This window comes from Poecilia reticulata, linkage group LG10, assembly GCF_000633615.1.
Source record: "Poecilia reticulata strain Guanapo linkage group LG10, Guppy_female_1.0+MT, whole genome shotgun sequence".
Lineage (NCBI taxonomy): Eukaryota > Metazoa > Chordata > Actinopteri > Cyprinodontiformes > Poeciliidae > Poecilia > Poecilia reticulata.
The window spans coordinates 19,571,702-19,586,846 of NC_024340.1; the positions used below are offsets into that span (position 1 = coordinate 19,571,702).

A 15,145-nucleotide genomic window follows, 5' to 3' on the forward strand; every position below is an offset into this window, starting at 1 on the left:
TGAGCTTCACTGGTACCAACAGAATGCAGGACAGACACTGAGATTAATTGTAAAGCTGCGAAAACATGCAGAACCTGCTTACGGGCCAGATTTTTCTTCCTCAAGAGTGCGTGCATCAAAAAATGAAGACATCAACAGTCTGACAATTCTAAAAACAGTTCAAGAAGATGAAGGAATGTATCACTGCGCAATTATTGAGTGGACCAAGAATTATTGGCATGGGACCTATTTGTTATTAACAGGTAATGTTAAAATAACTACTGAAAGCTGGATTCTATGTTCAAATATTTATTTACCATGTAAAACATGAGAAAATGTTAAAAAATATATTGTCAAGAGGTTTTAAAAATGTATTTTCTGTAGCTTTGTATACCTCATAAAAGCATCTGTCTCTGGTTTAACATTTTTTCCTACAGGGAGTATTATGATATTGTTTTAACTAGCATTATTTGATAACAAACCAACATCTCAATAAATGTCTGTCATATGTCAGAATTGTTACAATTCACAAAATCTGTGTTCTGTGCTTCAGGAAACTCTGAAAATATACCAAAGTACCAAATTGTGCAGGAGGCAAAAGCATCAGCTCCAGATCACGAAAGCAACTCTTTGATTCTTCAGTGTTCAGTGACGTCTGACTTTAACCACAATGCATGTCCAGAAGACATCAGCGTGTTTTGGTTCAAGGTCAAATCAGATCAGTCTCATCCAAATGTCATCTATGTTCATGGAGACAGAAATGATGAATGTCAAAAGAAATACGATTTGCAGAGGAGGTGCGTGTTCTCCAAGAACATCAGAGCGTCTGATGCTGGGAAATATTACTGTGCTGTTGCTTCATGCGGAGAGATTTTCCTTGGAACTGGAGCAAAACAGAATCAACAACCTGGTATGAATTTTAGAATAGAAAAAAAATAGCTGCTAATAAAGTAATAGAAAGTATTATTAAACATAATATTTTTTTAAAGTGACAGTATGTTTCTGTCTTTTTTGTGTAGAGCAAACAAAAGACCCCAAAAATAATGCGCTGGTGATAACAATAACATGTTTGGTCATTTCGGTCATTGTAAATGTTATTTTGATCTGCTACCGAACCCCAAAGGCAGCATGCAAACAAGTTAAAGGTAAGTATTGTTTATTGAATTGTTTATTGAATTTGAAGGTAAAATATTTTAATAGCCATTATTACTCAAAATGAATAACTAGAACATTCAACTTGCTTTGGTTTTTACTTTTTTTATTTCAAGTTCAAAATTCAGTATATTTTCTGTGTTTGAATGCAACATATTTCTGATTGTCTTTATACTTAGGGACACGAAGCACTTCTTCACCAGCCACGCATGATAACATGACTGAATCAGGAGAATACACTGTAAATAAAAATTTGTTTAAATAATCTCCAGCAAATTCATGTAGCAATGTGACTATATACTGATCTATCTGTTTTCTGTAAAGGACAACGATAACGAGAATCTGGACTATGCTGCTTTGCAATTCTCTGGAAGAAAAAGCACACGAGGGACAAAGAAGAAACAGCTGAATACTGAGGAAGATATTTATGCTCAGGTTAAAGTCTGAATAGGAAAATCTGTGACTGAACTAATAAAACCACTGTCAGAAAGTGTAAAAAAAAAAGAGGTGCAATTTTCATTTAGTGGCTGTTTTTCTGCTTCAGTCTCATAATCCAGACTGAGCTCTTCTATCCACTGGTCAACTCCTTATAGGCAACCCCAGATTCAGGTTGAAAAATAAAGGCAACAGAGTGCTTTCTGTGGTGACTTTGAAAATTAGAACTGCACAAACCGTCGATAACTTTAAACATCTGCTCATTTTTTGTGACTTTTTTTTGGCTTGTAATTCTAGTTAAGCAGTACGTCTCTGTGCATAAAAATGTTTGGGACATTTTTATTGATTATTTGGCTTGAGTTTTTGATTTCTTATAGTGTAAATCACCTATAAGTTGTTTGTAGATGTGCTATATAAGTAAGCTTGATATATGGTAATCATAAACATTTCTTATTACTATGACTATGTATGTAATTATTGATAGTTTTTAAGCAGTGACCCACAACTTATTTTCTGGTTTCAGAATAAAGGATGCATTACTTTTGACTTACTTTTTTTTTCCAGGACGTATTTTGACATGATAAGTAATATCAGATTACATTCAACAAAAATGTACAATAATGTACAGAGTGTGTTTTTCCACACTTTGAATTCAGAAGTACATTTAAGTACATAAAGGGTCTGTTACAACAGTGACTCCAACTGTTTACTTCACAAAATATAAAGAAATGGAGCTATGTTAGATTATAGCCATTGTAAGATTTCTCTATTGTCTTTGACAAAAGACCACGAGCCATTTCTCCCTCTAGTGTTAGACATGTGAGTCTTTGCTTTGATTGTATTGACCCACAATTATTTGCGCTTCCTGCTTTTGGAGTGGTCTGTGGTCCTCTTGCATTCACATATGCATTTGAATTGCTGAGTTTATTTCAACCAAGTCGAGACATAGATTTTTTTTTCATAGATACACAACTTGTTTGTTTAAATCTGCACGATTTATATTTGGTAAAGGCCAGAATAAAGAAGTATGCATTCATGTCCTTAGTACTTGGCATTAAACTGTGAGTTGGTGTAAGCATTGTGTTTATCCTTCCACAAGGTTTTCATACAAGCTGGCTGGATTTTTGGCTAATTTCTGTAGACAGAAAATAGTGATGCAAGTGTACCAGTCCACATTGCAGCCAACCACCTTTTACCCACATCAAATGGGGATACCTCTTTAAGAAACAGAGATTAAGTGTGTATCAACCAATCAGAATGCAGACTGCCGCTGTATGCAGACTGCCGCTGTAGGCAGTCTGCATACAGCGGAAGTCAATCCTGCAGACACTTCCCCGTGTCTGCAGGATTGTTTGTGTGTGCGGGAGAGTTCCTACATCAGGAAGAGACTGCTAAGCTGTGCAGCGTGAGAGTCTGTGTTGTTTAAGTCGGAAAAAATACTAGATACGAACTTGAAACGAACACTTTTGCAAATATAATTGCTGTTTATCATCCAACTTCTAAGCTGGAATTAGTGAAGTGAGTAAAAAAAGACTGAACTTCAGTTTTTCTGCCGAGCACTGTTAGAGCTACCTCGTTAGCCTCGTCAGCGCTTATTGGCTATTGGTTTCCTGAAAGTTCATCTCGTTCTCCGTTCAGCTGAAGGTAAAGACTAAAATATAGTATATTTTTACTTTATTCACGATGAAAGTTCATATCATTGAGGTTAAAGCATGAAAAATATGCCTTGTTACATTATCTACTGCCCCACATGTCTAGACTGAGAGCCACCATATTGTTGTCCCAAACGTGTGGCATTGACATCGGTGAGCATATTCTGTGCCTTTCATTCAGGTTTTTGTTCTGTTTATCACATTGTTGTTGAATAATAGTCTTTATTTGAACTATTTTATTATTCAAATGTAAACTTTTACTGCTTTTGGGTAAAATATAATGTTTAATATTGTATTTGAAAAATTATTTTGCAGTTCACAATGCAAAGAATTGAGTTGATAATGTCGTGAAATACTGCATTGAGGTAAAATATAATTGTTTTATTGCAAATTTGAGCAATTTGATAACAAATGATGTCAAATATGATGTCTACAGAAACATGATTTAAGGATTAAATCTAGAACAGCTCAATAAAAATTCTATCATTTTGCTGGTTCTGTCTGTTGACAGGACCAGCAAAATTTTTTTTCCTATGCTAGATTGTTCCTGAGGTGGATTCGTCCTGTGAATTTCTACAAGTCACTTGGAGAAATACCTGAATTCCTTCTTTTCCATTTGGAGTCCTGCTGCACCCTGCGGTTTGGTAGGCCTGTATCACTCACATCTTTACACACAGTTGGTTATGTGTGATTGACATTCACTGATTGACATTTTTCACTTTTATTGTTTCATCCTGGAATTCTGGACATTACCTTTTGGACAAGTTTTTATTTGGGACATTATGACAAACTGCTGTGTATGAAATTCTCCTCATGTGAATGGTGTTGACTCAAACCTGAATTGGAACTGACATTGATTAATCTGTTGTCTATCATGGTTTAAAATGCCAATTACCAGTGTGCACCCAACAGATTTAAAACTAAGAATTAGCACTTGGCCAAGCATTACTATTATTTTATGTATTTTATTGTGTGTCATTTTATTTTCATAATTGTGTGCCTTGTACAACTTGTTCTTTAAATTTATTCAACTGCCTTTGTGTGTCATTTAAACACACCACTGTGCTCCGATAGCCAAACCTACTGACCCATTGATCTAAAATGTATAAAACTCTTCTCTACTGTGTTACACCCACACAACCTGATACTGCACAACATGACTTGACTGGAGTTAGACTCAAGCCTTTTTACTTGAAAATATTTGGCATTTTATCCCAAGTCTTAAGTTTAAAACATATTTAAAAATTGTGCACTATTAATTCATTTCAATCATCCTAGCATGCAAACTCAGACCATCTCACTGTTTTTCCACACTCTGAATATTTAAGTGCAGGCAATCAAATTAACCAGATTTTAAAATAAAAAAAGCTCAAAACAAATATGCTCCAATAGTAATTTCATTTTGGATACGAAGAAACTACAAAGAACTCAACAAAAAACGAAGTCCAACATGAAAAATATGGAAAAAGAGAATTGCAGACAGCGATGGAGCAACTTCCAACTTTGTTCAACATTTGAAGTTGCATAAAAAAGCAATATGATTTACTCTTGCTACAATGACATAGCTGACATTAGCTAACTATGTGTGATTAGCATGCTTTAGCATTCATGCTATTTTAATTCTGGTCCTACAAGCGCATCCAAGAATAACATGCAGCTTGTTCGTTCCAGTTTGTCGGTAGATGGTGAGCAGGAGTCCATTTTAGAAAAAGGGTTCTTAACCTAAATTTAGGAAAGAAAATATCTCCTCTTTCCTTTATAACAATAAAGAGGGCCCGGTTCTATCAGTAGATTGATTTTTATATTTGAATACATCTGTGTCAGGAAATATAGATAATAAATTGATTGTTTACTGCATTGAGTGATCATGGACTTCTGCCATTTAAAATGTAAATTTTTCATTTAGTTTATTCTGAAGAATTTACATTTAAATGAGGCTGTTCTTGCTGCTAACTTTAGCTGAACTATCCAATATAGAATGACAATATTAGAATTTTTTTTTCTTTTTAAGTTCATTTGCACATGCTGCTTGTTGACTTGAGATAAATACAGATTCAAAAAAGAGCATTGATGTTTATATTTTTGCAACATTGCTGAAAAGAGAGATTCCAAAAATTCAAATTCAAAGTTTCAGATTTGGGACTTGACTTGACAGTGACCTGTCTAGGCTTGAGAATTGACTTGGTACATTAGGATAAAGACTTGAGACTTGCAAAACAATGACTGGGTCAATTACTATTGTGTGTGTGTATATATATATATATTATATTTGTGTTCTTTTTACACTGCTCTGACAATCTGTCAGCAATTTGACAATGGTTTTTATGCTGATCTCAAACTTTTTTCCTTTTACAACTTGTATAAGAGTACCACAGCACTCAGAGCCAAGACTGTGCTTCAGATTTAAAGACATGATTTGAAGAAGATGTGTCACAGAGGTGTTTCAGTCTGTTAAAAGGAAAGATCAACTCCACAGATAACAGGCTGTCTGTTATGTGTGGAGGTCTATGTTAAGCTATAACAAACCTGAAACATTGGCAAATTTGCAGTTGTAAAGATGGCAGAGCCTCTAAGATTGAACTAACATACTGATGCTTTAGAGATTTCAATTTAAGGGTCAGGACTAGATCAGAACTCAAAAAGAGCTCTTTTCAAACACATGTTAAAATTATGATGTTTTAAAAAATGAACAAAAATGTGAGCTTACTGTACAATTGTAACAGTTTGTTTTTGCCTCTGAATGATGTCTTCATCCCCCATATTTTATAAGATCGTAAGAACAGTGCATAGCAGACATTTCAGTTAGTGAAGSATGAGCTAGTAGCAGAGGAAATGCACTTTCAGGGTATATTTTGGTATAACCAATCAGATGCATCGAACATTTTGAATACCACGCCTCCTTTTTTTCATTTAAATATCAACTGTCCAAATAAAGACATTCAGAAGATGATTTTCTTGTGGCTTGCACTGCTCCTTGTTCATCAGGGATGTAAGTTCTTCTTAAAGTAAATATTTTATTTATTTATTTACAAGTCTGTTAGATATTTTAGCAATGACATTAATCTGTATGACTTAATATTGTATCCTTTGTAATTTTTACTTGATTTTTGTTTTTTATTTATGTATTTATTCAGGCTCATTGGTACCAGTGATTACAGTTCAACTCGGTGAACCTGCAACTTTGACATGTCGTTTGCCAAATGAATGGTTGGGTATTAAAAGTCTCCACTGGTACAAGCAGAGCGCAGGTGATACTCTGAAAGTGATTACAATGCTGCGTAAAAATACCGACCCCAAGTATGGACCGGGGATGCCGGCCTCAAGACTGAAGACAACATATTATGAGAAAATCACCAATCTGACAATCCTGAATACAACTAAAGAAGACGAGGGAATMTATCACTGTGCAATCCTTGACTGGACTGAGAATACCTGGAGAGGGATCTATTTGTCAATAAAAGGTATTCATTTTACTCCAATACATTTCTTCTGATGGGAAGTAATGGTAACATTTTATGGTGGCCCAGGTAGAGAACTCTGACTTGATAGAGAATCTGCAGATGGAGATAAATATTAYRATGATGGCAAGAGGATATCTCAAAGACGGGGAGTTCATCACCAAAGATAAATTGTGAAAATACCTGTTGAAACAACCAGGAGTAATCAAGGGGAAACAAGAGGCAGCTGGAGACAGTCAATCTTAAAACTAAATAATATTGAACATCTTGTCACATTGTTGCCATTTGGCAGTATACAGATAAAAATTGCTTTGATTTTCTCAAAGTCTCTATTTGTGTGTCCCTCCAGAGTTTAGAAGACCACATAAAACGTTATGAAAGAACCACATTTGGCTGCCATAGCCATTTATTATTGAGTATGACACATGTAATATAAAACCTTCTGTTATCAAAACTTTATTATCACTGATCAGTGTCTTGGATGTATTTAACCTCACGTGTGTCTGTGTTCCCCCGTTGGGTCCTTGTCGAATGTTGTCTACGTCTTGTCTCAGTTCTCGTTGGTTTATTTTAGTGCCAGTTGCTATAAGTGTTAAGTACCTTTCCTTAATGCTCACCAGTGCTGCCTGGACTTTCTGTAAACCTTCATCATTAAATCTTAATTTTCTCGCTACAACCTAGGTCCTCTGCATCTACCTCACCACCTATTACCGCAAATCATGACAAGATGTAATGTATTCTACGCTTGTGTAAAATTGAAAAGAAAAAAATCTGCTTTACATGAACAGTAAAAGCTACCTTATATTCTGATTGTATTTTTAAAATTAATTAGGAATATTGTGTGTTAAAAATTAATGTTGCTAAATATTTTTTACTATGCAGGAAACGACGACAAAACAATGAACTACACAATTGTGCAGCGGTCACGACCAGCAAATACAGCCAGGCTTGGAGATTCTGCAACTCTGGAGTGTTCAGTTCTCTCTCACTCTAAGAAAAGGTCTTGTCCAGGAGGCCTCAGTGTGTTGTGGTTCAGAGCCAGGTCACAAAAATCTCAGCCTGAAATCATTTTCACGGATGGAATCAACCAAGATGACTGTAGTTGGAAACATGAGAGGAAATGTGTTCATAGCTTCTTTCACAATGTCAGCAGCTCAGAGTTTGGGACGTACTACTGTGCCATAGCCACTTGTGGAGAAATATTATTTGGAAATGGAACTACTTTGGAAGCTGGTAAGAATATCGATGTTTTACATAAATTGTATTGATAATCAGATTAAATTATCCTTAAACACCAACTTGTTCCTTTTCTTTTTTAGAGAAATCAGACTCAGCATTCATCATTCTGGTTACAGTAGTAATTTGCCTGATAATTTCGGTTGTTTTACATATTACCATCATCTGTCACCAAACCCACAAAAAAGCCAAAAAACAGATTAAAGGTTAGTGTTATTTATTGAATCTAATGTTTTTTTTTTTTTTTTTTTTTTTAAATATATTTTAAAATAATGCACAGATAAGAAAAGTCTTAACTGTGAATACCTTTCTCAACTTCAAAGACTTGGAAGTGTTTAGAGATATCAACTTTTGTAACTAAAAGATAACATTTTTCACTTAAGTATTGGTTCTTGTGAAACAATATATTTGTCATTTTATTTTAGACACATCAAGACAGGATGATTTGGGCCAACAAGAAGATGATGATGTATGTAATCATATCTGTCAAATTTGTATTCACTTTTATGTTGTGGAAACATGAACATTATTACTGCTATTTATTTTATGCAGGATGATGGTGAAAATGGTGTGAACTATGCAGCGTTGCATTTCTCAGGAGGGAAAGCAAGGAAAGGAAAGAAGAAACCAACGGATGAAAGTGTGTACTCACAAGTTAACTTTTAAATACAACTTCTTGTCCATGTAGTAGGCTTTAGAGATTCAGTTTGGTGTCATGTAAATCATTATGTGAAAGCAATTTAAACATCATATATGGGAGCTATTTTATCTTTAAAAGTCTTCATGCTATTAATTTGTTCCAAAGTGTGAAGTTATGGTTGCTTTATTTTATATTTTAGAATAAAAAAAATAAATGTATTTTTTTCAGAGTTTTTTTTCTTTTGTACATTTTAATGCTTTTTTTCAACAATGTAACTCAGAAATACCAATATGTTTTAGAAATCTAATTTTGGAGGACATTAAAGCAAAAAATGCTGAAATCCTTTGCAATTCTTGGTGTGAAAATGACCTCAGTGCGAAGGTTGTGGGTTCCAGGTTCTTCCTGTCAGATGTCGATGTGCCCCTCGGCAAGGCACTCAACCCTAGTTTGCCTGCAGATCTGTGAATCTTGTGTACATGTGAGTGGCAATGGGTTTATGAGGTCAGTGTGACCAGAAAAACACAGAGAACATTAATTCCATTTAGCTCCTGAAATACATATATTTAGTGAATTAACTAAGTGCAGACAAATATATGTTAAGCATCACAATTTACTTAGTATCTCACCAGTTCCTGAAACGTCGTAGACTGTCATCATTGTGGTGATATCGAAAGACTAAACTTGTCGCTGAATGCTTTTAAATCTCTGAGTGAGTTGCTACCAATTTCCTCTTCCTCGTCACTAAACAAATCACTATATAAGTCTTCACTTTGTCAGCACACATCTAAACCATAGCCTTTGATATATCTTTATTCTTTGACTGCCACTGTGAAGTGTGTTGATGCAATCTGTAACTTTACACTCAGCTTTTGGTTGCTCCCGGCTGCTGCATACTGGTTTTGTTCATTTCATGTTTCATTTTTTTGTTTCAACTTAGGCGTAAAAATGACTTTAGCTTTCATAGGCTGAAAAACGGATGCAATTGTAAAATTATCAACGCCATTTTGTCCAACATAAATTCAGAACATCAATTTATCTTAAATTAAAAAGTTAGTTTAGTACAACTAATAATTTTAGTTTAAAATTGGTATTTATGAAGAGGCTTCCTAAATGGTACTATAATTTCTGATTAACTTATCCAGTTAATCAAAACTTTCTCACATCATTCCCTTTATTTTATAAATATATCTTATCTATAAAATTGAAATAGCTAAAACTGCCTTAGTACACACATTTATTCAAGGTGTAAATGGATTCATACATTAACCACATAGTTGTGTTGCACTGAAAATATATTAATAAACTATGGCTCCGCTTTATGTCAGAAAACAATTTCAAATAGCTGCCCTGAGTATTAACAATCTAAGATATCAGTTGAATAAGAGACTGTGTTGAATCTTTCTCTTTTAGCCATCTTCAAAAAGCATTTTTGCATACAATAAAAATATTTAATCTAAAATAATGGTGAACGTTTTAGAATGAACTTGCAGACTGTATGATCAGCAGTACTTTACAAATCTTTTGTTTTGAAATGTTTCTTCTGATGAGTCAGTCAAATCAATCAACACCGGAGAGCATCAAATAAGGTTCTATATTGTGCATACACATGACATAAACCAAGCTGATGCCATTGTTATTCTTCTAACTGGAAATTGATATTGTATTTACAATGAAAAAAAAAAGGATTAATTCTGAATGAAACTTAAAAGAAAAGCAGATTCAGAGCAATATAGGTAGCTGTGAAGATTAATGTGAAATGGGAGTCATTTTTTTAACATTCAATTATAATATTCAACTACTTCTGGACTATAATGCAGCTAATTGGGACATGTACAGAGGATTAAGTCACAGCAAAAATCAAAACAAGAAAAAACATTTTAATCATTTTCTTACCAGAAATTATCCAATTTTCAAAATATTTTTCCAGCAGAAAGGTGACCACTGGGACACATCATTATTTGTGAGAAATAATTCTGTAAGTTGTCCAGTTATACAAAGCAATTTCTGTCATTTCAAATTATTTTGTTTTTACAGTTGATTACAAGAATATTACAATGATTCCAATAGGAGTGGCTCGTGTTAATAATAAAAATACAAACATTTAAAAAAGACGAGCGCAATACGTTAATAAAACCCGTCAAGCAAAGCCACATATCTTAAGAAGTTATAAAATCTTACTCTAGCATAGGTTGAAACGTATGTTAAAATATTCTACGTGAAGAGTTATGTCCAATTATTCACATCAATATTTACTGATGCTTAGATTTTAATCTTAGAGTAAAAGCACTCCTGAGGTTCCATTTTTTTCTTCTTGCCTCCATGTTTTTCCTTACTTTTAGAAAAATTCAAGGCAGCATAGTTTTTGTGTCCTATGCACAAAAACTATGCTTCAACCTGTTGAAGAGATGAAAATAAAATTAGTGCAATTAGCTGTTGAATATGATCAAAAGGAAACTAAAGCAAAAAAATATTGTTCATCAGTCCATTTTACTTACAGGAGCAGGTATTCTCTGCCGCAGCCTCTGCGATGTTTCTTGTGAAGTGGCGCTCTCCATCCCTGACACACAAAAAATAAAATAAAATCTGAAGGTTATAAACTTTCCATTTACTGTGGATGTTTAAATCTGTTATATTCGATGGTGACACAAGTCCAGTAATAGTTGTGCGCAAATATGCAGAAAAAGAGGTGAACATACTTAAAGATGAGTAAGAAGTGTCAAAAGCTTTAGCTCGTGTTTAATTTTATATAATTAAAGGCTAGACTGTGCTGCAAGATTACATGAACAAAATCACTTTTCAAGAGTCTTGATAAGAAACAAAATACTTAAGTTTAGAGATGGGAACAAAATATTTACTTATGTTTAGTTACAAATTTGACTGCCAAGTGTCACAGATAATTAATGCAAACAAAGGCAATGCAAAAACATATTTAACACATTTATAATTTTAAAGTTGGGATCAAAACTTATTGTTGCAATTATGCCAAAAACCTTCCGATTAAGAAATGACAAACTTTATACCAAATTGACAAATCTACAGAGAATACAGAAAAAGTTATATCTATTTAAAACAATGAATCTTTTACATAGTCCCAGATAAACAAACCAAAATAACAAAAATAAATTTTTTTGGTAATACTTGCCATGAGATCTTTTGTGACCTGCCCTCTGAGCTTGGTAAAAAATAAGAACAATATTTAAAATCAAAGAAAAAACCAGGCAGGATACGGAAGTCACCAGGGCAATAGCTTCAAAATTTGTGTTGTCCACTAAAAACAACAAAATATGTTATTTGTAATTGATATATATGTATTTATAAAGGTGTTATTTAATTTAAAGTGTCATAGAAAAAATTCCTATCAATTTCCAGTTTGGTTCCGTTCCCAAATAATATTTTTCCACACGAGGCCACAGCGCAGTAAAAATCCCAGAATCAGAGGAGTTGACAACTTTTGAGAAATTAAACATACAACTCTTCTCAGAGTCAGATTTCTTCTCGCATTCATAATATTTGTTTCCGTGTAGAAACAAACATGTGTAGATCCTATTTGGATAGGTATTATTGGATTTTGCTTGGAACCAGAACATGCTGAAATCTTCAGAGCAAGCCGTCTTCTCAGAGTCGGACAAAACTGAACACTGAAGGGTAGCCGTGTCTCCTGAGCGAACTGGAATGGATACTGGAAGTTGCTGAATGACAGTATTCTCTGCACAACAGAAGAAACGTTTAAAAGTAAATTAAACTATGTCATATACACCTGTAATGTTTCTGTTAAAGTATGGACAGATTCAGTGAGACACTTAATACATGTCCATGTTTTGTCTATCATACTTACAAAAATGCAGTTTCCCACAGCTCCATTATCTCTGTAAGGTGAAGTTTTAGAAGCAAATATTTAGAAAAAAATATTCTAAATATTTTTTAGAATGGAATGGAGTGTCCACTCCATTCGATATTCCATTTCCAAGCAGCGAGCGCACAGTGATAGAGTCCATCATCACCGTAGGACGCCTTCAACAATGTCAGACGGCAAAAATTTTGATCATTATTTACCTCCCATCTTGAGTCAGAAGACACCGGCTCAAATTTATGGGTTGTAAGTTTTTGTGGTCTCAATGACACTGCCACAATCGGTCTCAGCAGTCTCTCCTGGTCTTTGCTTGTACCAGTAGACATCTCTTTCGTTAAACTTACTGGGCAAAGCACATTTGAAGGTCACAGATTCTCCAGTCTGAACAATGTTCATTGGTACAAGTGTCTGAAAAGAACAAAAGCATGAAATGAAAAAAGCTGCTATTAAAAGACATAGCTAGAATAATAAAAATAAAAACTCACATCCCCGCTAAAGAAAAAGGAATGTAACCATTAACACAATCATCTTGACCCTGTCTCTTGGTAGGAATTTTGCTGGGCTTTTAATTACTGTGGGTAGCGCTTCATTAGTACTAATGTCCTGCATGTCACAATGTAAGATTATTCTCATTGGTTGTCACAAAAACCATATTTGGTGAATGCAAATTGTAAATGTCGTACATACTTCCTGCCACACAGATTTTTCCACTTCTTAGAAAAGCATATCTCTTCAATCTTCTATTTTCACACACGACTTTAAAAAAATCAAAAGGGTTTACAGTTACAGATGTTAACACTGAACATCTGTAACCTGCGGTTTTGTTTTGGTTAGCTACTAAAATTTTTCTGAAAGCTACAGCCACAGGGCTCCTCCAGCAGCTCTGTAAGTCTAAATAATAATTGGATGTAAAGCCAAAATGAAAAGTCCACACTGGTTTCAAGTTTTGTAATTTAAAATGATAAATGTGTAGAGATCTCTTTTCATGTTCTATTCTCAGCATAACTCAATTTAAACACAAAATCTAAAAAAAAAAATATGGAAAAATGTATGAAAAAACTACAAAAATGTTGTGCAAATCCTTAAACTGATACATACTGAAGTATCTTGATTTTATTGCAGCACCCAATTAGGTGGACCTCTATCAGCATGGCACATGGTAACTTAACAATATGTCCAGCTATATTTTCATTTTCACCAGCTACCCTTGAAATCTGATTGGTCATCCTGCCTGACCACGCCCATCAGAGCTGACAATCATTTTGTTAATAGCGGAAATAAATTAGCATTTCAATTTGGAATCTTCTAAGTGTAAAATAATCTACATAGGATACAAAATAGATTCACCCCACCAATGTGCTGTTCATTGCAATCTAAGAGTGAAGGGAATTTGGACAAAATTGCAATTTTAGCAGGCTACCACCTGGGCCCCCATAGGAAAAAAAATGTAGATCTGCCCGTCCACTCTGCTAAGCAAAAATGCTTGAAATCTGTCACATTGAATTGGGATAATTTCCTGTAGGAATCTCCTCTCCTCCTCGTGAATCTCTGTCATACCTGCTGCTAAGAGTGGAGACCATAGGTTTCAAGCTCCAGTCCTCAAGAGCTGGTGTCCTGGTAGTTTGTCTGTGCTTCAACAGAGTAAAAGAGCTTTTACCTTAATATGAATACATGAACAAACCTTCATGTAATCTTTCAAATAAAATAACCGTGTTTATTATTACAAAATAAACAATATTTTATTGTATAAACAGTCAGATCGATAGCCTTCAACTTAAAAGCTGCATCATATGAGTTTGAAGAAATGTCTTCATCATAAATGCTGTTAGCATGTGCTTGTTCTAAATGGAAATCAGCACTTTCTTCATTGATTTACAATTTTGACTATAGGTTGAAGAAAAATCCACAGAAAAGCCGCACCGGGCTATAAGCTTCACAGTGTAGGAAAAAAGTAGCGGCATATAGTCCGAATAATACGATACATATAATTTTTTGTGTTCTTTTTACACTGCTCTGACAGAATGCCACGTATTTGACAATGGTTTTTATGCTGATCTCAAACCTCTTTCCCTTTTCAACTTGTATAAGAGTACCACAGCACTCAGAGCCAAGTCTGTGCTCCAGATTTGAAGATGTGTCACCAGAGGTGTTTCAGTCTGTTAAAAGGAAAGATCAACTCCACAGATAACAGGTAATCTCTTATCTGTTGAGGTCTGTTAACCTATAACATAGACCTGAAACATTGGCAAATGTTTCATTTGTAAAGATAGCAGAAGATTGAACTAGGTCAAAAATCTTTGAACATACTGATGTTAGAGATTTAAATTTAAGGGTCAGGACTAGATCAGAAGTCAAAAAGAGCTCTTTTCAAACACACACACAAAACTCCCCCAAATAAACACATTTAGATGGTTTCTTTGTGAATCATGTTATGTTTGTGAATTAGAATCAAAACTAAATCGAGTTTAGGTTTAAAAAAGTTTCACATGTGAAACAATCATGCTAAAATTATGATTAGATGTTTTCAAAAATTAACATAAATGTGAGCTTACTGTACAGTTTGTTTTTGCCTCTGAATGATGTCTTCATCCCCCATATTTTATAAGATCGTAAGAACAGTGCATAGCAGACATTTCAGTTAGTGAAGGATGAGCTAGTAGCAGAGGAAATGCACTTTCAGGGTATATTTTGGTATAACCAATCAGATGCATCGAACATTTTGAATACCACGCCTCCTTTTTTT

At 34.3% G+C, this 15,145-nt stretch overlaps 2 protein-coding genes across 4 annotated transcripts in view; both read left to right on the top strand.

Moving 5' to 3' along the window:
* Window positions 1-3,308: 3,308 nt before the first annotated feature.
* LOC103471482 (uncharacterized) lies at window positions 3,309-8,807 on the top strand. Of its 3 annotated transcripts, XM_017306984.1 has the most exons (7): window positions 3,309-3,371; window positions 3,759-3,862; window positions 6,353-6,679; window positions 7,559-7,909; window positions 7,996-8,118; window positions 8,338-8,381; window positions 8,465-8,807. In XM_017306984.1, the coding sequence occupies exons 3-7, from the start codon at window positions 6,490-6,492 to the stop codon at window positions 8,576-8,578; spliced, it is 822 nt and encodes a 273-aa protein (XP_017162473.1). In that variant the 5' UTR covers window positions 3,309-3,371; window positions 3,759-3,862; window positions 6,353-6,489; the 3' UTR covers window positions 8,579-8,807. The 3 variants fall into 3 exon arrangements, with proteins under 3 accessions (XP_017162473.1, XP_017162474.1, XP_008418733.1); XM_017306985.1 differs by lacking the exon at window positions 3,309-3,371 and having other exon boundaries at window positions 3,747-3,862; XM_008420511.2 differs by lacking the exons at window positions 3,309-3,371; window positions 3,759-3,862 and adding an exon at window positions 6,192-6,207.
* Window positions 8,808-13,551: 4,744 nt separating this feature from the next.
* Window positions 13,552-15,145, top strand: part of LOC108166624 (uncharacterized) — a 4,715-nt gene continuing 3,121 nt past the window's right edge. The window contains 1 exon segment of the mRNA XM_017307022.1: window positions 13,552-13,561. Within this exon segment, the coding sequence (XP_017162511.1) occupies window positions 13,552-13,561 (10 nt within the window).